The sequence below is a fragment of the Anthonomus grandis genome, chromosome 8, assembly GCF_022605725.1.
Source record: "Anthonomus grandis grandis chromosome 8, icAntGran1.3, whole genome shotgun sequence".
Taxonomy (NCBI): Eukaryota; Metazoa; Arthropoda; class Insecta; order Coleoptera; family Curculionidae; genus Anthonomus; species Anthonomus grandis.
In genome coordinates this window covers 20,546,898-20,572,682 of record NC_065553.1, presented here as the reverse complement: position 1 = coordinate 20,572,682, position 25,785 = coordinate 20,546,898, and the positions used below count along the sequence as shown (strand labels likewise).

Genomic DNA, 25,785 nt, shown 5'->3' with positions numbered 1-25,785 from the left:
TTTAGAAAATTTAAAGGTTTGCCGAGAAATTTACTCGAACCTTGCAATGCTGGTGCAAACGGCGAAGCTGTTGACTTAAATGCAATGTTGCCGTTGAAACAATAAATTATGACCAATATCTAGTATATTTTGAACCATTATGAGTGATTAAAATAAAAGTGATTAAAAAAATTTTTAGTCTATATGGGATATATAAATATTGAATTAAAATCAGAATTGTTAACAGCAATTTGCTTGTCTCATTCATAGGAATTTACATGATAAGACAGATATATCATTACGTTCAGATGTGTTTTTATATAATATTGTTAACGCATTATCGAAAAATTATTAAAATTTAAATAAACACTAACTATAATATAGGTTCCCTATATTAACCCTGCCTGGTTATCTAATGCAGTTTCTCCTTGAAGTAACTAAAACAACACAATCTGGCAACGCTGCTAAAGGATAACTTCGGACGAGTTTTGATTTGAGCAGCTGTTTCCTGTCAAAGATTCTTCCAAGAGGAATTTTGATGTTTCTAAATTTTTTTACACTTTTCAATCTTCAATTGAATTAAAGCGAATCTGTGATTTGTTTAACATGGGTGAACCGGGCCCCAGCTCAAGGGTTGATACCTCAGATGATGACGATCCTGTGGTGCGAGAGGCAAGTACTGTTTACTTAAAAAATTGGTGAAGAGCATAGAGGTTAGACCTGGGCAAGCATGTGGATAAATTTGTTGATGATTTTGCAACGATTAGTTTACTCTTTACAATTTTAAGCTCCCAGGTGCAATATCACACCTTTTTCTCAAATGAATTTAAAGAAATTTAAGATCTTTTTATGGGAGTTTTGGTCTTAACCGAGTTGGTTGATCTGTGATTTAAGATGAGCCCCATCTACTTGAGATTCTATTGACTCATTTAATTCATTTATTTCAATGAATGGGATATTAAATACGATGACAAAAATTTACTAAAAATGAACAATTCAAACCTTTTCCTTTTTTGAAATTTGTAGGGCACTATCTTAAAACTGTCATTAAGATAATAGTTAACATATTCCCACAATTGAATTATAAAGATGCACAAATTACAAAGGCTTGTTCATTTTATTTCTTAGAACTACTAATTTTTATACCTGTAATAAAACACATTTTATATATCTATACAAAAACTATTATTTCTATTATCTAAAACTACTATTTTTCTCCATACCTATAATTATTGTCTGTCTATAATTGTTATTGGTAACTAAAATACTACTGCAGCAAACTTCTGTTTTGTTGCTCATGATTGTTCAAATCTTTATGTGTCTATAAAAAAACACCACCCAACATCGTTTTCTAGAGAATTGGAAAGTCTGGGTTTTCATAAAAAAATAGTATTAGAAGGTACAATCAAGATGCAATACTGATTACTCATATTTCAGTGCTCTGCTCTCAGATTGTCATTCACTATGTAGGGAATACTACAGATTTAAAGTAAGTTTGTAAAATTTCTATCCAATCAAGACACTTCTATTATTCCAAATGAGATGTTCCTTTATGACCTGAGAGTTGATACTGGTATTTCTAACACAAACCTCTTTGCCACCCACATGTTATCTGTATTTAACAAGAATATTACCCATTCTAATGCCCCAGGTGCTTTTAATATCTCATGTAAATTTAACTATTTTAACTAGATGTCAGATAAACAGGTCCTGATAGATTTCTAAAAACCTGAGCAACTATGTCTTTAAATCTTTTGGAGACAGTAATGGAACAGAGTGATATGTATGGACTTTTAAAGCCTTTAATAAGGCTCCCACCTAAGATATTTGTGATTCAGACTTTTTATCAATCTCCTTGGCTTTGAGTTCTTACTGTTGTGTAGTTGGTGTAATAGGTAGAATGAAACATTAATATTTAGAGATGAACTATTTGTTTTAGTGTCATCACTGATCGTCAATAGTTAATTGATAGTATCCTCTTGAGGCAGCTTGACTCAGCCAAGGATTTGGGTGTTTTTTGGACCCAAGTCTTACTTTCTTCCAGCACTTTGAACATTACTAGAAATATAGCTAACAAGCTTTCAAAATCAAAACATCTTCAAAAAACTTTAAAAATATGTCAGCATTGAAGACATTGTATGTTTTCCTAATGTGACCTCCTCTTGACTTCTTCAACATGATTTGGTCACTTTTTGGAATTTTCTAATCCATATTGAAATGATGGCCCAGAATCTTTGTACCTTCAATATTCAAATTATTACAATCAATAAAAGAAAAAATTAAGTTACACATGTTTTGGTATAGATTAGAAATTATTTTCTGTCACTGGTCTCTAACAGACTCTGGTTTCAGAATTTGTGAATAAATATATTTATTTATTTATTTACGGAATCCATTTACAAAAGTGTTACATAGCATACCCATACAAACATATATATTCAGATACAAAACCATCTATAAATCAAGGAAAGGTGTAGATGAGTTAATTAATTAAAGCCCCTATGAAATAATATTCTTTAACTGCCCCTTAAAATGTGTAATCCTAGAGTCAAAAAAGCTTATCTGTCCTGACAGACCATTAGCACTTCGAGCCATTCGTGTAATTGGCTCATTAATACCATAATTGGTACAGTGGAATGGGACTGAAAATATTTCTGATTGTCTATTCAACCTGGAAGGCACCCTAAGTTTAAAAAGCGACAATAACTCGGCACAATCGAGTAATGTTCTTCGTGACTCTAATGTGGGTAAGTTCAGGTTATCCCTGACCCACTGATAGTAATACTCCTGTCTCCTGTAACCACATCTAAAAGCAGCCACCCTTAAACATTATAAATTTTTTTTTTTTTATTTTTTTTATTTTTTTTTTGTACTACTTATTTAAGGTGCTTAAAACTTGTACTGTTTTAATTTTAATTATTTCGATTGTCTTGTAATTGGGAATTTTCCTGTTGGACAATAAACTATTTGAATTGAATTGAATTTATTTTGAGTTTTTTCAATCTGCTCAATGTAGCAGTTATATGACGGGGACCACACAATTGAGCCATACTCCAAGATACCGTTATCAAGGTAGTAGATATAACTACCGAAACGTTGGTTCAAATTAGGTATTTTTTAAAAAAAGTAGGTCTTCTTGTTTTTTAATTGTAATATTCATAAAAAAGTTAGGTAGGATATTGAAAAGAAGAAACGAGCTCAGAGATTAATAGATTGAACCTCAGCTCCTAGGTATATAAAAAATCTATTATACCTCAAGTAAATTATTGTATTTAAAACTTATTGAACTTAAATTAAATTAAGTATATCGAACGGTATCGTTACAGATTTAAGTTCATATTTCTTTTAAATACATGAATAAGTCTATTTTCTTCTTCTTTTCAATTGTTGAGCGTGTGAGATAAAAATTTCTAAATTGATTTTTGCTATAAGTGAAGTAATACCCAATATAATAAGTAACTCATTATGAATTCATCACAAAAATACAAATTTTACTCAGTTCTTTTATTTCGAATATATGACCAGAAGTACCTCGGATTGCTAGTGAGATTCATTTCCACCTTATTAATATATTGTTGATAGCACAACTCTCTTAAGTACTCACATTGATGTCTCAAAAATACAAATTCATCATATTCCTGCTGTTGACCATTAATTTTAAACTTTTTGTGAATTTGTTTCTTTCTTATGATCAAACTGCGAAGCTCTGAAGAAAACCAACATGGAAAAGAAGAACTTTTCTACCTCTTTAGAGGAATAAACCTTTCCATTGAGGAGTAGATCACATTATAGAAAATTGAAACTATGACATCAATAAATGTCTCTCCCAAAAACAATTGATTCCAGTCTATCCCAGCAAGACAATTGTTAATTGCTATGTAATCTCCCTTACTAAAATCATAAAAATATTCCTCATATATCATATCATCAGAATTTTCTGCACAACAAAGGTCAAAACTAATTGCTGTATGGTGCAAGCTATTCTCAAAAATCTTGTCTATTGCACGTTCGACACTAATTAAATCTGAGCTACTAAATACAAGATCCAAGGCAACCCCGTTGGTATTTAAGACCCCATTTACCTGAAAAAAGTTATAGAAGCTAAAGCAGTTGGTCAGAGAAAGCACAGACTCTCTATCATTCTCCAGACCACATTAATAATAATAAACTATATAATATAATATATAAACTGGCTTAGTAAATCCACCAGTGTTAGTCAAGATATTATCCAGGCATCTCTTATTTCAAGTGGTAAAAAAACCTAATATTTTTTAGAACTCTAGTATTTCTTTCATTAAAATCTCCTGTTATGATAGGAACCTTGGGAACATTAATTTTTGTAAGAACTTTTGTAATTATGTTATGGAATTTGTCTGAATCACCAGTATATGGTATACCATGATGAGTTGACCGACATTGGAGTTCTTATCTTGAAAGTTGTAGTGGATGAATTGATGATGAATTTTAATTTGAGAGCTTCTCCTCTTCAAGAAAATTGTGCACCCTAATACATACTGAAATCCCATAACATGCTCATTTTTTAGATTCCAATTATTCACTCAAAAAAACTAGAAGAAACGTTATACCTATTCCAATTTCCATTCAAGAGAAAGAAATGCACAAACGAAGACAAAATAAAAAAGTGCATGTTCAAACCGCAAAATAAAGAAGTTGCATTAGAAATGGCAATAAATACTGCATCTTCTAATTTTGACTCTGGTAAGGATTTTTATTGCACTAATCTAAATAAAATTAAAATGTTTTTTTTTTATGTAGGAAGAGCCGAATTAGTTGCCCATGAAGTTGATGGCGACCTTAGTACAAAAAAAGATAAAAGTAAGGTGTTTTTTGAGAATGAATTAGTTGATAAAGTATTTTTGAAGTCAAACAGATGTGTTAAAGATGGAGAAAATTATGCCGTAGCCGCGTTTAATGGCCAAGAACTGCATTTAACTTCCATAAAAGGCATATTTCTTGTATGATAAACAAATTCCAAAATTAATGTGGATTTTTGTAGATATATTTCAACTAAGGCCCCATTTCCCATACCTAGATAAAGGTCTAAAAAAGAAAAAGGATGTACTGAATAATTTGGATTCTGATGAAGAGGAAGCTGGTCCTAGTACTGCACAACAGGTATAGTACTGAGATTTTCATAATAATAAAATCAATAAACATTCCATATTTGTCAAAAAAAAACTAACAGAGGTGACCAAAAGTATGCAAATAAAAGGCTGACAATTATATCATTCTGCCAAGGAAATTCTGGCCTTAACATTGTGGCCCACATTTCATTAAAAAAAATTATAATTTTAGCAACCCTTAGTATAATGAATTAAACAGTTCTCCTTTTAAAAGCATCTAAAATATATCCAATCATTTGAAAAAGTTCCAATTTTAAAAGTTAACAGTCTATAATGCAAACAATATAGGTACATACCCAAAAAAAAAATAATTTCTTAATTTACCAAATAAACCATAAAAAAAAACAAATGTTTAATACCTATACCAAAGACTCTAGCAAACATGCAAAAAAAACTGCTATGAACAATCCAAGAATTGATGACAGAAATTGATAGTCACTCTAGGTCTAAATTTAAAGAATTTATTTTATATGATCCTAAATTATTTTTTTATTAACTGTGGTTTATGCCTTGAAATATGAATAGTATTTCTCCTTAAATTCAAATGGTTTACATCAGTTCTAAAAGATACTCTCTGATAAATATAAGGCAGGCTATGATATTTTAAAATTTGAAAAAAAATTTGAAGCAAGAATAAGTAATTCTTTGATTTTCAAATCATTTGCTATTGCTAAACCATTTTATTAAAAGGTTACAGTTAAATTTAAACAAATGGACGATCCAGAGAAAAAGAGTTCCCATGAGCTCTCATATCATGCCTTACAAGCTAAAAAAAATCAAGAACCTTGGATTACATGCACTTGGCATGAAGAAAACAGTACCGCTAGCAATGTAAGGGAGTTATTATTGAAAATTTTTAGCATAAAATTCACGTTCGCTTGCTTACTAGGTGGAAAAACTGAAATTAATCTCCGATAACACATTTGAATCAGGCCAGGCTCAGAGTTTATCAAAAATGGAATATTTAAAACTCTTAGTGCCTGAAGATAAAGAGCAGAAGCCTTTGGAGCCCACTTTGCCCAGCCACGTGTTATCTCTACACGCCTTAAGGGGACTCCCGTTGCAAGAGCAGTGTAGACTTTTACTTAAAGATGGTTTGTTGTTGTTGTCACCTTATTAAAAAAAAAAATAAAAAAATAACATTTTTAGCTCAGATCATCCAGTTTCAGCAAATCATGCTGTTGCTGGCAGGTGGGGAAGGAGTTACTGCTGATGCGTTGATAAAAAATTTGCAAAAAGTCGCCGTTTTAGTCAGAGGTAACTGGGTCGTTAAATCTGAAGTTCTGTACCCTGAGAATACTTTTTCTGCCACCAGTGGGGTGCCGGCCGAGTTAATGTGTAGGGCAAGAGATTATATTGTAAGTATTTATTGTGTCTAATCAATTCAACTTAATACTAATTTTTCTATGAACTGTTTTTTTTAAGCTATACCTGTTTACTAAGCAGCAATTGGTAGAAAGGAAAAAGGTGTCTTCTTTATTAAAAATTCCAGCAGAGGAAGTTAAAGATATTTTTTCCGGAATATCTAAACTAACACATAATAAGGTAATAATAATGATAATAATAAATATGTTTATTAAAACCAATCTTAATACACCATAGCTAATGGTTGAATAAACAAAATATCACTGTATGTTAGTTTAAAAAGGCTAATCAGACGCCTTTTGGCTTATTAAGTTACAAGGTACTGTTTAAGCTTAAATTAATTTAACTATTTTAATCTATACTAAAACTTACAACTAGTTATGGATTTAAAGACATAAAAAAATAATAGCCGAGATACTCGAATTTATTGGATCAAACCAAATTGTTTAGTAAGCAGGGTTTTTTTTACGTTTTATTGTGAAGGTGAATAGAGATTGAATATTTGAATTGAAGAGATTAAATATGGAAAACCTCTCTTAAAAATTTCTTTTCTATATCTTGGTATTTTAACCCTGCTGTTTAAAGAACGCAATAAACGACTGTGAGCATCGGCCCTAAATTCAAGTTTATCAAATAAATGCTGTGGTTTATTTGTTTTTATTAGTTTAGAAGAAAAAAACCTCTACAGGGTGTTCTATTTGCCATGAGTGACTATTGATTGACGAGGGTGGGGTGAAAAGTTTCGGTCCTGACCTAAAGATGGCGCTAGCAGGTCTAATAATTGACTTGTATTCTATATTACTGTATCTTACTAGCTTGTATATAAATTTTTAAGTCGATGGCTCTATTAGTATACATTTGAAAGGCGATTGAACAAGACGCCTCAATTGCTTACGAAAAAATGGAAAAATCAAGCGCGCGGTCATCAAATATTAGGCGAATAGCGGCAGCCACAGGTGTAAGCAAATCATGTGTTGGTAAAGTACTTCAGAAAGAAGGCCTCTATCAATACCACACCAATATAATACAATACAAAATCGTTTATTTGTCAAAAGGTAAAAAAAGAATACATTTTATGAAAAAAGAATGCAGCATGACAAAAAGGACAGTTTCATCGTTTATAAAAAAAAACGCTTAACATGCTCCGTATATTAAGGAAAGCATAGGTGAACTATCCTATACATCAACAGCTAAATAATTCTGAATAAAAACTAACCTAAAAGAAGAATCAATGCATGGCAGATGCAAGTACTATCATTAGTATTTTGTCTATGAAAGAATTTAAAATGACTACAAGAAATATAACATTAAGTTATGAAAAAAAAACAAAAAATTAGCAATTAGAGAGAGAAGCGAGGGGCGACAGTAAGGCTAGTCAGGCCGCGGGAAAAGCGAATATAATATAATATGATATGACGCTGAAGTCAGCATGTCGTGGTATTAATGACATGTATGATTCTACTAAGCCTGAGAACCTTGTTCATAGAACTTTAATCTGACATGCTTTGAAAAACCTTTCTTGCTACGTGTATTGATCTGTTCCGGCAGTTGGTTCCACAAGTGCGCAGCAACAAAAGAGAATGAGCGTTGAAATGCTGATGTATGATGCTGAGGAATTACAAATTTGTGATTAAACCTAGTGTTGCGAATATGACTGGCAGGTCTTAAATAGGCAGGCCTATTATTATTTATAATGCGGTAAATAAAATTATACATATGAACTTTTCTCCAGTTTTCTATATTTAAAATATGCTCTATTCATATGTGGTGTAATATGTTCTCTAAAATTTATATTAAAAGAAAGTCTTAGACAGCAAATAATTATGGTATACAGTGCCACCAAAGTCAAAAAGAGACAGAACTCAAGTGTCACAAAACAAAAACTTTTGCCTAAAGGGAATATATTTTTTCAGCTCATATAGATTTTTAAGACGCAAATAGGCAACTTTTAATTTTATTTTAATATGAGGCTCAAAAGTAAGGGCATTATCTATAATAATACCGAGATTTTTTGCTTGGTTAACAACTGGAATTTTATTAAATGAAATGCTAATATTTAAATTATGTTCAACATCTCTGCTGATGTTTTTACTTCCTAGCACTATAACTTGCATTTTCGCGGAATTTAATTTAAGATTGTGGTCTCTCTTGCGAAGGTTTCAATGCTTTTTAGATCGGATATGAGGGAGTTTTGTGTCGTTTCAATATTTTCCTGATTTATTGGTATATAGATTTGCGAATCGTCAGCATATTGTCGTAAAGTGGCATGTTTGACTACCTTATAGTCTTATACATATCCGCAACATAGATTGAGAATAATAAAGGTGAAATGACTCAACCCTATGGCACCCCGCAAGAGATCGCCTGAAACTCTGAGTACCTCGTGATGCCCTCACCTCCGGGAATGGCCACACTCAACTGTTAAAATGATTTTTAAAAAATTGTACAGTGTTCACTGAGAGGCCAAAATAGACCGGTACGCAATTACCTTGACGAACAATAACCCGCACGTTGGATTGGCCGTGGAGGACCCTTGCTTTGGCCTGCGCTTACTCCAGACTTAAACCACATCGACTTCTGTATTTGGGGATATTTGAAATCAATTGTTTATGATAGTCCTGTAAATAATCTAAATGAACTAAATGTAAAAATTGTAAATTCTGTAAATATGTAAAAAAAATAATGAGGATCTTTTTTTTAAAATACGGCAGTCATTTGTTAAACGTATTTCAAAATGCATTGAAGTTAATGGAGGGCATTTTGAACAGTTGTTATAGTAGCGTTATTTGTATGTTTCTTTGTTTATTACTGTTTTTGGTATATTTGTTTGAAAGTAAAATATAAAAAAAATAAATAAATATCATTTACTTTGGTTATGATATAAGAATTTGTAATAATATTTGGTATTACAAGTTTTATTAATTACAAGAATTTGTAATTACAAAGTTGTAATATTTTTTTAAATTTAGGATTGCATTGCTAAAAATCTAGTAAATTTAAGTCATTCCCATATTATGAAAACCTAAAAGTGCGATTATTTCGAAAATGGTTGCACCTAGCGACTTTAATAAGGTATAAATTGTTTATGTAATTAAGTATTAAAAATGGAAATTATTTTGTTACTTTTCAAACCAATATAGCTGCAAAAAATTAGGGGATTTAAAAAAGTAACTAACGCAACGTGCGCCCTCTACCGAAAGCATGAAAAGTGTATACGAAATTTATTTTTCTTTTTAAAAGACTCGTATGTTCTAAATTTCATCTCAGTATTTCATTTGATTCAGGACCTATGAGAAAAAAAAACGATAAATCAAATAATACTTTGACACCCTGTATTTCAGTTACTATTAAAGTTAAGATGAGGCAAGTTGACCTCAATCACATTATTTTGACGTAAGGAATCTACTGTTGTTCTATGTCTCATTACTTTCGGGACACCCTGTATTTGAATTATATAACTCTCTCTATTAAAATATATAGATATCTCTATTAAAATTATATAGGTTAATATTTTTTAGATCTCTGTATTTTACCATTTTAGCTTGAACCTGCTCAATTAAAAAGTTTAGTTCTATGTAAGTCGCAAAATGATCAGCTATTTGTAGAGTATTCACTCCAGAAGATTTAACATTTTTAATATTGTAGAAAATCAGATCTATTAATGTTGTTGAATTAAGAGTAATTCTAGTTCGCTTATTAATTAAACTGACTTGATTGAAAAACTTGTGCAATACTTTTCATTTTTTTTTCTTTTTTAGGTAATAAATTACATGTGAAAAATCTTTTGCTCTTTTACTAAATTTTAGTTATTTTAATATCTAGGGCTGGGAGTTGTCTCTGCCGACAGACTCGGATTTCTTAACGAAACATTCGGATCTGGCTCAGAGGCAAAATTTATTCTGGGAGCACCGATACCATCAGCTGAGCCGCTTTCTGAGCCAACCGGCCCCGAGGCCGAGGCATAAGAGCAAAAGCGCGTCCGAAAGTGACGGAGGGGGAGGGAAGCAAAGGACTAGCAGCATTAGTTGGTACGTAAGAAAAATCTTTAAATGGGATGTAAAGTTTCTCAAATTCTATCAGTATAAATCTGAATTCTATCATGGTCTATGGTAGAGGGAAATTGATACTAGTGTAGTTAGTTAAATTTAAAACAAAATATCGAAAAATTGAAAAAAAAAACAAACTTTGGAATTGAGTTGTGAAAAATCTAAGGGAAAATAGCTCTAAATACTAAGAGGATTTTTGTCCTTCTGAATCCGATTGAATCATCCAGAAAATCCTATCTCTTATTCTATTTTCAAAGATCTGGTACTATCGGCTGACACAAAAAAACTGCAGAGCTTGGATTAGAGGTACTTAATAACTGGTTAGATTCCTTTAAGTTAAACATTAAAAAAACAAACTATATCGGATTTTCAATTTCAGCAACTTCTAACCGTCCAATTTTCATAGAATTACACTTCAGTCAATTGACATCAAAAATGTTCCATTCACCAAATATCCTGGTATAATTAAAATTAACAGAAAATATCCGTAAGCTTATCTATTATCAACAGCTACATTTTGGAAAGATTATTAATATACAGTATAACTTCAGTAGTCCGGACAGATATCGTTCCGTTACATGCTCGGATTCGGGGCGTCCGGATTACTGAAATCAGTTTAAAATATTAATTAAAAAATACTAAAACATTAAAGTTAAAAAAATATATATATTCTCTTTTTTAGGATAAGTAATGCTTATACAGAAAAAATGTATAACACTGTTATAACATATAAAAAATTAATAGTAAGTAGACAAACATTTTTAAACTTACGTAATAATGTATATATTACAGTTAAAACCCGAAATTGAATAAAACTAGTTTTACCCGGGTAGATTGCGTTTTATCCAATTTAGCTGGATCAAACGCTTAAATTCAGGTGTGGATAAAAAATACTACATTTGAATTATATTTGCTTTATTTGCCACATTAAAAATCAAAGAAATTATTGATGAAAAACATGTATCTTAAACTAACTAGGTAACTTCAACTTAAACTAACTATAGGTAACCTAAACTTGAACGCGAGCTTGAACATAAAGTTGAAAATATTTAGTTTTACTTGGATTTACTCTTACTTATTTAAGCAGGATAAGCTCGAGTGACATTTAGAGTTACATAATACTCCTGAAGACTTACAACGACATTTTAGTGTAATACATTTTGTTTTATTGTATGACATCTTTTGTATCCTTGACCACCAGACAGACTCGCTAGTAGCAATCGTAATGATTTTGTTTCGGATGACACTTTGTCAATATCAAGGAGTTGATTGTCACATACTGTAAACTGGTTTCTTGAGAACATTTCTTCAATTGTTCCATTCTAATTTCCTACAAACAGGATCATTCGATAAATAAGAATATAAGTTTAACAGGTACCTATAGCTTACCCAAACGATACGTGCCTTCTCCATTTGTTTCTACTACTACCATTAAAACATTTCTAAAGTCCCTTCCTTCCCCTATCTACATCGGGTATTTTCAGTCGCACGGTATCCCCCACATTACATGGAGGAAATTTAATTGCCGATATTCTTTTCATGTTTTCAGCTTGGATTTCCAAGTTTCTTTTAGCTACCTTTCGGATTGAAAGAATTTGTTTATTTCTGTCACAAAATGTACAAATTTCATCGACTAATGGACTTTGTTCACTGAAAACTGAGCAAGCATTAAGTACATTGTCCTGACTTGTACTTGGAGCATTTTCATTTTCTCCGATGGTCTCCTCTTCATGGCGAAATTCATTAATGATTTATTCCAAGTCCTCTTCGGTTTCAAGATCTTTTATAACCTGTTAAAATAAAACATTTTTATGAAACAAAGAACATAGATCATATCCTATAACTAAACCCTCTTACAAAAAACTGGTTTACCTGTTTTATATTAGTGTAATTTAATTTAAAAATAATAAGAAATAATTTGATAAATAATTTGTAGTATCTAATTTTAAAATACGTTTTACCTCTTGCGGTAGCGAGGAAGATTTAAGTCCAACTTTGATTTCAGATCCAAATATTGCCTTATATGGTGACAGTTTAATTCCGTAATGATATGCCCGATTTTTCATGAGTTGGACGAATCTTAACCCTTCTGACCAATTAGTAGTATTTTGGTCACTTATCCAGGTCATAAGCATATTTTGGATGTCTTAATTCGCTCGATCAACATTTTCTTGGGATTGGCTATGCCTAGGCTTTCCATGTACTATTTTAAGTTCATTCCACATCAAACACAACTCCTCAATAAGACGATTAGCAAATTCTCGGCCTAGTTAAAAAAAAATTACTTTAATATTTATGCCAATTAATAGTTTTAAAAACGTTAAAATAGAAAAGTAAAATCTATTGTTGTCATCAATCACCCTGTATAAGGAATTTTTTTATAGTATCTCCTCACCGTTATCTGATTGTAAAATCGACGGTGCCCCAAATATACAAAATATGTCCAATAAATTTTTGGCAACTTCCTCGGCTGTTTTTGATTGTAAGGGCCTAATTTGTACGAATGTTGTTAGGTGGTCTTGGTAGACCATTATAAACTTATAACCTCGATCTGGATTCGACTGCATGTCTATTAAATCCACTTGGCATCGACTATTCATTTCCGAAAACACCATGGGTTTAACGACAATACCTTTTTTCGCAGATTTCTGTTTCTTTTGACATGCCATACAAAGTTTAAGGTATGTCATGATGATTTCCTGTGATATGTTTTTATACTTTTTATTTATCTCATTCAACATGCGATGCTTTCCGCCATGACCGATAGCCAAGTGAGTCTCATGTAGAATATCAAAAAATTCATCAATTTTGATGAAATACCTTATATTTATTCCTTATATATATTCACCTTCGGCAACAGGAGCAATAAGTCTTTTAACACCACCAACTAAACAGACATCAAATCTTTTTAAGCGACGATATTGTAATGTCGATTTAGATTTAGCATTTTTTGCCACTTTTACCGATTCCAAAATATCACTATATTGTGTAGCATTCATACAAGACGTATTTAAGTCTTTACGTGACACCAAATCACAAAGCATTTCATTAAATCGTGCCTTATAACGTGAAAATTACTCTAAATCACTCATTTTCTTGCGCTCTCGGAAACGTAACTAAATAATACTTATTGCATCATTCACATGCAGCATTATCCAAAAGCAGTTGGAGAAAACTAGTATTAACCGGATAAAACTAAAATTCAACGAAATTTCGGATTTTATCGACTTTGGATGCTTCGAGCTTTATCCGGGAGAATTACCCGGATAAAGCTCTAGAATTATCTAATATTTGGCTTTTATCCGTAACATATATAATACATAATGTGCCTATTATTATTCATCAGCTATAATTTATGTTTAAATTTTTTTGGATGTGGCTTTATCAGTTGCTTTTTCTTTAAGCCTTTTCAGCAGCAATACATCTTCAATAGCTAGATTGTTCTCCTCGCTCCACCTGATCGCTATTGAAAGCGCTTTGACCGCATCTGTATGTTTCACCTTCTGTGTAATAACATCCTCATCTGATTCAGAAGATTCGTTTTGATTTTCGATATTCTTTCTTATGGCATCTTCTACCAGCTCTTCTTCAGTCAAATCTCTTACGATTTCTTGTTCCCCCACAGCCCATTTAGTAATGTTTTCGCTGTCTAAACTGACTCTTAAAGAATTTGTTATTTTTTCCAAATCCTCCAGACTTATTGGAGCAAGTTTTTTTTTATCTTGTTGTCGTGGACTTCCCGTTGTCTGGTTCTTCGCTACTTGTTCAAACAAGGAAATTCCATTGTTTTACACGTTAATATTTTTGCGCGATCCCGGATTGTAGAGGCAAAATTGAGAAACTGCCTGAATAATAGAAGTGTCCGGATTTGCGACTGTCCGGATTACTGAAGTTATGCTGTACGTTCAATATATAACTTAAAAATAGCAAATATTAAAAAAACAATAGGGCACAGATTTTTAGCATACATGGCTCTAAAATTTTATAACATTCTCCCAAGTAGGAGAATTATAGGGTTGTTCCAATTTTTTCTTTTCTTTAAATGTTATTGATAGTGTAGGTCCAGTTATGTGGATTTTAGTTATTTATTAGTTATAGGTTTTGGTTATTCTACATATTAAAAAAAATTGTTATAATTTACTTTAGGCACAAACAGGTGATTACGCATCTAGGTGCATGTCAAACTATGTATGACTGTTATGGCCAACTCTTTTCTGTAAAAATTAAAACGCTTTAAACGTGACAACATTGCATAAGTCAGTCTCTTGTCGTCCGAAAGTGAGAATGCACGCATTTGTTTTGTCCAGCAAATAAACCAATATTTAAGTAAATAAAGTGATATACAGTCCACAAATAGGGGTTTTTAAAGATCCCAAACATTGGTCCAATCGAGCAGGATATGTAGTTAAATAAATAAAGTGAGTAAAGCTACATATTCTATAAAAATATAATTATTAAGACGACAAGAGGCACGGCATTCATTCGCACCAGCAAATTCCGAGAGTTGACGTGAAGCAGAAGATTATAGAATAATTGGTGAGCGGTGACGTAAAAGAGCGAGCGAGAGGCAGATAGCGGACGGCGACGGCAGAAAGGTAGCACCCCGTGATTGGTTGGTTCTCCTGTGCAATTAGCCATGATGAATTACAAATAAACAGTTGGAGGAATCGCGGAGAAATATATTTGCACCGGTGGTTCGAGTAAGATTTAATATTTTTAGTAGGTATCTTTCAGTTTGAGTCAACTTATTTTGTGAATTATGTCTAATCTTGCCAAGTTAAAAGCCCAAAGAGGTTAAATTAAATCCAAATTAAGTAGGTTTAAGCATTTTTTCGAATCAATGAATAAAGAAAATGTAGATGAAAACATTATAATAAATTTAGAATCGCGCTTAGAAAAAATGTTACCTGTTTGGGAAGAATTTAATGATATTCAATTTCAAATAGAATCAGAAAACTGTAATGAAGATTCTGACTATATTGAGACCGACGAAACTGAGAGAGATTCGTTTGAGAAAAAATATTTTGAATTAATTAGTGAAACGAAAGCATTTTGTAAGAAATTTAATAATGACTTAAATGGTTCTGTATCTGGTGCTCAGTCGAATATATTAAGACAAAGTAATGTCTCTCAAAATAATAATGTAATGCCAAATTCTTATAATAATCAATCTTTAATTTAATTGCCTCCAATTAGGCTGCCAACATTTGATGGAAAGTACAGTAATTGGCTTGAATTTAAAGACACGTTTGTTGCCTTAGTCGATACTAATTCCTCGCTCAGTCCCATTCAAAAGTTTTATTATTTAAGGTCTTCATTGAGTGACTCCGTGTTAGAAATAATTAAATCTATTGAAATTTCTTCTTTGAATTATCCAATAGCATGGAATTTTTTAATAGAGAGGTTTGAAAATAAAAAAATTATAGTTCATAGCCATATTCGTGCCATATTTGAATATCCTCAAATATTAAAAGAATCATATGTTGAAATTAGGAATTTATATGACAATATAACGAAGCACTTAAGGGCATTGAATTGTCTTGGGGAAAAAACTGAGACATGGGATAGATTAATTATATATATATAATGTGTAGTAAATTTGATCATGTTACACGTCGTGATTGGGAAACCTATAAATACATGGGTGATTTGCCTACAATGGAAGATTTAAATAATTTTCTTAAATTAAAGTGTGAGATGCTTGAAAAAATTGAACTGTCTTGCAATTTAACACATGTAAAATATAATAAAACAAATACGAGTAATAAGATGTTTAAGAGGCAAACTTCCACCACCCATGTATCAACTAACAACACTACTAATGATAAAAAATTTAAATGTTCATTTTGTAATGCTAACCATTCGATTTTTAAATGTCAGTCCTTTTTAAATCTAAATATTGAAGATCGTATAAAAGAAGCAAAAAGGTTAAAACTCTGTCTAAATTGTCTACGTGCTTCTCATCCCTCCTGGAAATGTAATAAATACAATTGTTTTAAGTGTAAAAAACCACACAATTCATTACTCCATTTAGAAACATTTAAAAATTCTAATACTCAGTCCTTTAACACTACCGATGGTGAAAATAACTCCCATGCCAATTCAGGTGAAGCTGCAGAAAATCAACAATTCCAGGAACCGCCGTTGTCCTCGCTGACTACTACACTCCATCCAAATATCACCCAATGCGGTGTTGCCAAGACTTCATCGTTAGGAGAGTTTTCTCAGGTTCTGTTGTCAACTGCATTAATACGTTTAACAAATAAAGATAAATCCGTTGTAGTGCGTGCCTTATAAGATAGCGGTTCGCAAAGTAATTTTATTACGGAAAATGTATGTACTAAATTAAATTTAAGGCAGTCAAAAATTAATCATGCAGTTAAAGGTGTAGGGCAACTACTAACTAATATTAAAGGTCAAGTAAATATTAATATAAATTCTTGTTATAATGCCTTTAAAGAAAATTTAAATTGTTTAGTAATTTCTGAAATAACAGATAAATTACCGAGGATGTCTTTTGAGAAGCAAAATTTAAAGATACCTGATGATATAGTACTAGCCGATCCAAATTTTAATATTTCTGGGGATATAGAAGTTTTATTAGGATCTGATCTCTTTTGGAAAATAATTAAGGCAAGGCACTTCCGTCTCGGGGTTAATTTACCAAGTTTGCAAGAAACAGAGTTCGGGTTTATTATTGCAGGGAATTTAAATACTACCTTTTCTTCAGTTTCAATAAATTGTTTGAGTGTTAATTTAGAAGAATCATTAGACAAAAACTTAGTTAAATTTTGGGAGATAGAAGAATTAGTGAAGCATAAACATAATTTTAGCGAGTCTGAAAAGTACTGTCAGGAATATTTTAAAAATTCAATTTCTCGAGATGATGATGGAAAGTTTATTGTTAAAATTCCATTTAAGAGAAATTTATGTGAATTAGGGGAATCCTATGACATGGCTCTAAGACGATTTAAACTTTTAGAAAATAAATTAGAGAAGAATCCAGATTTAAAAAAAGATTATGTCAAATTTATGACGGAATATATTGAAATGAGCCATATGTCAGAGATCGATGATAAAAATATTAATGTTGGGTATTATATTCCACATCATGCTATAATGAAGAATGACAGTCTAACCACAAAATGTAGAGTCGTCTTTGACGCATCGGCAAAGTCGACTACAGGTTTGTCGCTAAACGATGCTCAGTTTGTAGGGCCTACGTTGCAACAGGATGTTTTTGCTATTTTAGGTAGATTTAGAGTTCATTCTTATGTTATGACGGGTGATATCTCCAAAATGTATCGTCAGATTTGGGTAGATTTTAATGATAGGGAATATCAAAAGATTTTTTGGAGGTCAAATAGCAATGAAAAGATAAAGATTTATAAATTGAATACCGTAACATATGGTACTGCTTCGGCACCATATCTTGCAGTAAGGTGCTTATTTCAAATCGCAGAAGAGAACAAAGCTAAATTTCCGGTTGCGTCCAAAATAATTGAAAGAGATTTTTATATGGATGATCTCCTAACAGGTTTTGAGTCTAAAGATGAATTGTTAATTGCACAAGCTAATATTGTTGATTTATTAAAAAATTATGGATTTGAATTAAGAAAATTTCTGTGTAATTGTAAGGAAAGTTTGGCCGAATTTAAAACTAATAAAGATTTGGATGTAAATATTTTAAATATAGGTGAGAATGAAGCAAATAAAACCTTGGGCATATTTTGGGATGCTAATAGGGATCTAATATGTTATAAATTGAATTTGGGGGCTAACTCTTCTAAGGGTTTAAACAAGGTAACAAAAAGGGGAATTTTATCTGTAATTTGTCAAATATTCGATCCCTTAGGTTTATTGGGCCCAGTAATAATCATTGCTAAACTTCTTATGCAAGATCTCTGGAAACTTAAAGTTGGTTGGGATGACGATATTCCAATTGAAATTATTAATACCTGGCTAAAATTTTATAAAAACTTACCTTTAATTGCTGAAATTAAGATTCCAAGATGTTCAATAATCTCAAGTTATGTTGAAATCGAATTACATGGCTTTTCTGATGCCTCCATTAAGGCCTATGGGGCATGCCTGTACATACGATGTTTAGCACCATTTGGGACTTATAGTTCAACTTTGCTATGCGCAAAATCAAGGGTCGCTCCTTTAAAACAACTTAGTTTACCAAGACTGGAACTGTGTGGAGCGCTATTATTAGCTAATTTAGTTAAAAAAATTACAGAGTCGTTGGAAATAAAGTTTAATAACTTCTATTATTGGACTGATTCCCAAATAACTTTGTCTTGGATAAGAAATGAATCTAATAAATTTAAGACATTTGTAGCCAACCGGGTAAGCGAAATAAGAAGTCTTACAGATTTTCAAGATTGGAATCATGTTATGTCAATTGATAATCCAGCTGATCTGCTGTCACGTGGTACTTCTGTTGAACTTTTAAGTAATTCTAATTTATGGTGGCATGGTCCTGACTGGCTTTTAAAACCCAATTCTGAATGGAGTTTAAAATTTTCTGTGCTTGATATGGCTGTAATTCCAGAAAAGCGTAGCGTTTCTTGCCTTGTATTAAGTTCAAGTAGTGAAATAATTAATTTAATTTCAAAATTCTCTTCTCTTACAACATTGCTACGTGTAACTGCATATATTTTACGGTTTGTTTCTAATTTGAAAGTTGATAAAATGACCAAAACCTGTGGTCCTTTACAGCCACAAGAAATAAATGAAGCGTTACTTCTTTTAATCAAGAATGTGCAAATTGAAAGTTTTGCTCAAGAATACGCCAATTTAAGTTAAGGTAAAGAAATTCACAAGTCTAGTAAAATATTATCACTTAATCCATTTTTTGAAAATGGTATATTACGAGTAGGTGGTAGGATTAGGCATTCAGATCAATCTTATGATAAAAAACACCCAATTATCTTACCCAGTAGTCATATTTTAACTAATTCAATTTTGAGACATGAACATACGCGTTTACTTCATTGTGGCGTTCAAGCCTTATTATCTTCTATTCGGGAAAGGTACTGGCTGATCTCTGGGCGAAATGCCTGTAAAGGTATTATCAGGAAATGTATAACCTGCTTTAGAGCCTGTCCGAAGGACTCTAATCAGTATTTAATGGGAGACCTTCCTAAGGTCCGTGTAAGTCCTTTTACTGTGTTCTCAAATGTTGGTACGGATTTTGGTGGTCCTTTTCTTTTGAAAGATAGAGTTACGCGTGGGGCAAAAATTGTAGGCTTACATCTGCTTATTTATATGCATGAGCACGAAAGCTGTGCATATTGAAATTGTATCTCGTCTCACTACAGAAGCATTTATCTCTGCATTAAAAAGATTTATTAGCAGACGGGGTAGACCTACTAACATATATTCCGATAATGGATTGAACTATGTAGGAGCAAACAATGAAATCATACATTTATATGAATTTTTAAATAATAATTTAAACTGTATTTCAAATAACGCTGCCAAAGAGCAAATTCGGTGGCATTTTATACCGGCTCGCTCTCCCAGTTTCGGTGGTTTATGGGAAGCCGGAATAAAGAGTGTTAAACATCATGTTAAAAGGGTTATTGGTGAGGCAAGACTTACGTTCGAAGAATTTTCTACTATCTTGACTCAAATTGAAGGAATACTGAACTCGCGTCCCCTGTGTCCGGTTACTCAGGACCCAGACGATTTAGAAGCACTAACCCCGGCGCATTTCCTAATTGGAAGAACCATCACGGGTCTTCCAGAACAAGATCTTCGCACTATTCCTGAAAACCGGTTGTCTAAATGGCAGCACATTCAACATATGATGCAACACTTCTGGCAGCGATGGCAACGGGAATACTTGTCGGAACTACAGACTCGAGTTAAGTGGAAGCAAAATGCACATATCCACTTAAAAATTGGGACTCTTGTACTTATTAAGGACGAAAATTTACCCCCGTTAAAGTGGCAATTGGGTAGAATAGTGAAAACTTATCCGGGAAAAGAAAATATAATCCGAGTAGTGGACATAAAAACTCGCAACAGCACAATAACTCGTGCCGTTAATCGAATATGTGTTTTACCTTTAGATTAAGAATGTTCGTTTAGAATTAGGAAAATATTTTTAAGATTAATTTTAAATCCAGTTCTATAAAAGAAAGTAGTGAGTAAGCACAGTTAAAAAAATTATCTGTTTGTTTTTTAAGTTGTAATAATTAAAATTTAGTTTAGTTTTTTCTTATTGAAAGTACTTTGTACTTTCAAGGCGGGCGGCATGTTATGGCCAACTCTTTTCTGTAAAAATTAAAACGCTTTAAACGTGACAACATTGCATAAGTCAGTCTCTTGTCGTCCGAAAGTGAGAATGCACGCATTTGTTTTGTCCAGCAAATAAACCAATATTTAAGTAAATAAAGTGATATACAGTCCACAAATAGGGGTTTTTAATGATCCCAAACAATGACTTTTAATAACTAGTTACTATTCTTGCTAGCAAGAGTTTGTAAATCAATGATTATTGTAACATTATCAAGTTGATTAATAAATTTGAATTTGAATTGTAAACTGAAATTAGGACAAAAACATTGAATTTTAGTAACTTTAAAAATGACTGCAATTTATACAAATCCTAATATTACCTATGAAATTAGATATATCTTTGATTCTCTAGTAGGTAAATCCTTAATACGTTTAAAATAAACTTTTAAAATAAAATTATTCTCGTTCTTTGTACGATAATCAGTAATGTTAGTTGTAAAAGTAACAAATTGATTGAAATAAGGTCGTCAGTAGAAACTTACTTAAAAAATTTAATCTAGAGTCTGTTAATTTGGTTTTAAGGTAGAATGAAAATCCTACAGTCTCCCTGCACTTGTTTATTAAACCTAATTCTGGTTTATGATTCCGGACATGTTTCGGACACAGATACTAAAAGGAAATGGACTGAACAAAGAAACAAATAGAGAAACACTAAAAAACTTAAAATTAATTTAAGGCACACTTACAAAAGTTGATGTAGATGACAAGAGACATCAATAATTAGATTGAATAGTATGTTAAAGAAAATATTAAACTTAAACTTAGGTGACATCTATGTTTAGAAGTCCTAAGAGCACCAGGGTACCTGATGATGTATTATGTAAATTTTTGGTGAAAGCAAGAGGAAAGTGGAAGGTTCATGGAGAACATAATAAATGGCACGGTTAAAGTTCAGTGCAACGATATATTAGAATGGTCACCCGTCAAAACACCAGCATTTTACTTCTCAAACAATGTAAATAGAAGGTGGATGACATTGTTTGGCAGGTGGAATGCTGGTGTTTTGACGGGTGACCATTCTAATATATCGTTGCACTGGACTTTAACACAGTGATTAGGACATTATGAAGGAAAGCAATCGATCAGTACCATACTATTTAGTATAATTATTGATGTCTCTTTTTATGTTTGACATAAACTCAAAGCCGGGTAGGTATAACTTGTACCAATTTTAAACTTTTGTAAGTGTGCCTTATAGTAATTTTAACTATTTTTGTGTCTGTTTGTCTATTTGTTTCTTTTTTCAATATTTCCTTTCAGTATCCCTTGATTGAGAATTAGGTTTAATAAACAAGTGGAGGCAGACTGTAGGATTTTCATTTTACCTATTTCTTCACAATTTTGTTTTAATTGAAGAAATAGAGAAGAAGCGATAGCATAATACACATATAACACTAAATTTTAAATAAAACGAAATTTAAAAAACTTACATATTATTATGGTGACTGGCAGTTTAAAAGTACGAACTAATTGAATGCACTGTTTACTGTTTTATTTCATTAACTTATATTAACTTCAGAATATACACTTTCATTATGGTCGGGAATATTAGACTAAAGACATCAAATTTGTTCATCATCCAAGTCGCGCAAAAACGACTCGTCAATTTTCTGCTCTAAAAAATAATTATTACAATTCTTGACCAGAATGATACGTAAAAGATATGTGTGAAAGATCTCGTTCTGTAAAAGTTACACTCTTGACTCAACATCCATTTTATTTTAAAAATTGATATTATGTTCCAGGCAGTCCGGGTTGAAAACACCCAGGAATTTATTGCTTGGTAGAAAAACAATATTTTCATCATAAAACATTCAAATGATTTCCATGCAGTTCTGATAAAGATTCCACATAAATGTTTTGTTCTGAAAAGTTAAATGTGTAATAAATCTCTTAATTTCCTCTATTAGTGGCTTTACTTTAGTTGACCGGGTGTATGTATTCTCAATTGCTTGAAGTACATACATGTAAGTACTTCAAGCAATTATGGAATATGACAACATTAGTGGATTTGTATTTTTGAACGAAAATTACGTACTTTTCTAATGAAATTAGCTTCAGATGTAAATATGTTTCAACGTTTATTGATTTACAATTGGTATCTAATACATATCTAAGGGAGGAATGTAAATTTCTGCTCCAGTAACTCCGGCATTTTTTTGAAGCGTCTGTATCTATTTGTATTCTATCAGTGATTTACGCAGGTTTTCATTAATCTTTTGATAGTCAGTAAATAAAGGGTATTTAACTATTGTGCTTTGTAAGGAGCTTAAATAATCAAATTGTGAAAAGTTTAAAAGGGTAATTAACTCTAACATTGGGTAACATTCTTGATAGACTTTACAAAGAGGTGGAGATTGTTTTAAGTCGGTAATATTTTTTGGTTAAATCATAAGTGCTTAATTTATAAGTTTTGCATAAAACTTTCATAAAAAACTTGGGATTACTTAATACGTCTTTTTAAAAGGCTTTTTATTGAATTCTATCAACTTTCAGTAGTAAATACAGTGAAAGTCGGATATAACGACGGCGAAGGGACTACTGAACATGGGTCGTTATAAACGACCGTCGTTATTAAAGGACCTACTTACACTACGCCTTTTTTTTCAAATAAAACTATGTACATACATAATTATGTATGTAGTAAATATTTTTCAATTTTACAAAACCCTGAAAATCGAATATAAAAAAAAACTAAATTTTTTAAAAAAGGTAAACCTACACAGTTCATAAAATACATTTGTATGTATGTACATATAAAAAAAAATGTAGTTAATTTAGTAAAAAATATGTTATCTTTGTTTTTTGCAACGCGAGTTAAAGTAAATTGATTCAATTTTTTTCTCAATAAAACTGGTTGTGTCTAAAAGATTTTCGTCACTCGCATTATTGTATAATATAAAACTGTTTAGGGTCTTCACTGCTCGTAAAGCTTCTTCAATTAGATGGATTAAATTCTTCTTTGTCCTCAGACCTGCCGTCTTCACCTTGATCTTGGGTATCCTTAATTGTAAGCACCTGCGCTGCAATTTGCTCATCACCCAAAGTACTGTTTGTATCTAAGTGACTATTAGAATCTATGAAATCAGTCCATAATTCATCAGTTAATTTAAAGTTTTCTTTAATTACAGCCTGTATCAAAGTCATTACTTATTCTTCTTGCCAACTCGGCTAAAGGAATGTCGTCTTCAGAGTCGGCAGCTTTCAGTGTCTGTTCTAGGAATCCGGCATGTTTAAAACAATTAATGATTGTTCGTTGTGATACCCTATTCGAGGCTTTGGAGACCATCGATATTGCGTCCAAAATATTAATGGAAGACTCCTTAGATAACTGATAACAATTTTTAATATTATTCATTAACTGGAACTTTCTATAATGGACTTTTAAAGATCTTATGATACCTTGGTCAACTGGCTGGAGCACTGATGTGGTATTGGGTGGCAAGAATTGAAGATTAATATTGTTTAAATTTAACACTTTTGGGTGCGCTGGGTAATTATCTACTAGGAGTAAGATTTTCTTTTTTTTCTTCATTAGCTCAGAGTCCCAATCTCGCAAGATCTTAATAAATAAATCTGAAGTCATCCAGGCTTTTTTGTTAGACATGTAGGTAACAGGTAATGTCTTAATTCATTTTATGCACAAAATGCCGGCACTAAATAAAAAGTACATAAACAAAGAAAAGCATTTATGAGATCGACAAACAGGTATGGTAATTCCCTCAAGAAGAACTTGTAGTTATTGGTTATAAATGATTGCTGTGTGAATGACACACGTTCGGTCGTTATATCCTGCCTTCCACTTGAAAAATCTTTTACATAAGGACGTTAAAAGCGACTTTGTCGCTATAACCGGCGTCGTTATAGGCAAACTTTTTTAGACTTGCGTTACATATAAATCCAACCAAACTTCCCAGATTTCGTAGTAATAAACGACTTGTTTTTATAAGCGACGTCGCGAATAGCGACTTTAACTGTAGCTATTAGCAGATCCATAAAAATAACATCCATAATGACTTATATATCTTATGTAAGATTTACCTCACATGCCGAACAAGTTTTTGTGAAGTATCTTAGACAGTTAACTCCTTTTTTACATTTACATTTTTTGAATATATCATGATTTAAAGGTTAAATATGATAAACCCACGAGTTTTTCGTAGCAAAAATACTTAAAGCGGTTTTCATATTTTACAGTCTACTATTAGAACTCCTGCTAAAATCCTGCATTATGTTGTAAAAATACCTTATTTACACGATTTTTGGTTTTTCGACATCGAATTCACGAACATAATATTTAGGTAGGGTCTTTAATTTTGTTGCCATTTATGATGATTTAAAAAAAAAATTCTGAAGAGTTTTTTGAAGTGATTTTTGTGTCTGTAAAAAACTTACGGAGAAAATGTTAAATTTTTAATGGCACGATAGATGACATTTTTTATAAATTATTTGGTAACGATTCAGGGGGGCTTTAAAAGCTCCATCCAATCACATTTAATGAATACTTAAGAATAAAATAACTACTACTACTAATTTGCTTTCTCTTTTAGCTCGGATAATGAATCTGGTACTGAAAGTAAAGGAAAATCCCCGGTACTGCCCCGGAAAAGACCAAGAAACGATTCCTGCGGTTCTACCAGTCAAATACCCAACGGTACGTTACCGGATCCGGTGGCAGCCCCGTCGTGAAAACACGCCTTGTTTACCTTCTAACGTTATAAAAGTTGACTGAAATTCTTCGTTTTTTTTCCCGACCTTTTTTTGGTGCAGTTTATAACGCTGATTTTAAGGTATTTGTTAATTTATTTTCTTGTACAGAGTGAGTGATACGACCCGATATATATAAGTTTAAATAAAGTTAAATTTATGCCAACGGGACCAACCCGTTGTCTCATATGTAAATAAATACATTTTGTTAATAAAATAATTTGAAAAAAACA

The 25,785-nt window shown here is 31.9% G+C and overlaps 1 protein-coding gene across 1 annotated transcript; it reads left to right on the top strand.

The window, feature by feature from the left end:
- Positions 1-483: 483 nt before the first annotated feature.
- LOC126739928 (DNA-directed RNA polymerase III subunit RPC5) lies at positions 484-25,785 on the top strand. Its single transcript, XM_050445758.1, has 10 exons — positions 484-651; positions 4,524-4,698; positions 4,756-4,944; positions 4,997-5,115; positions 5,814-5,954; positions 6,013-6,217; positions 6,273-6,481; positions 6,549-6,668; positions 10,311-10,516; positions 25,396-25,785. The coding sequence occupies exons 1-10, from the start codon at positions 586-588 to the stop codon at positions 25,532-25,534; spliced, it is 1,569 nt and encodes a 522-aa protein (XP_050301715.1). The 5' UTR covers positions 484-585; the 3' UTR covers positions 25,535-25,785.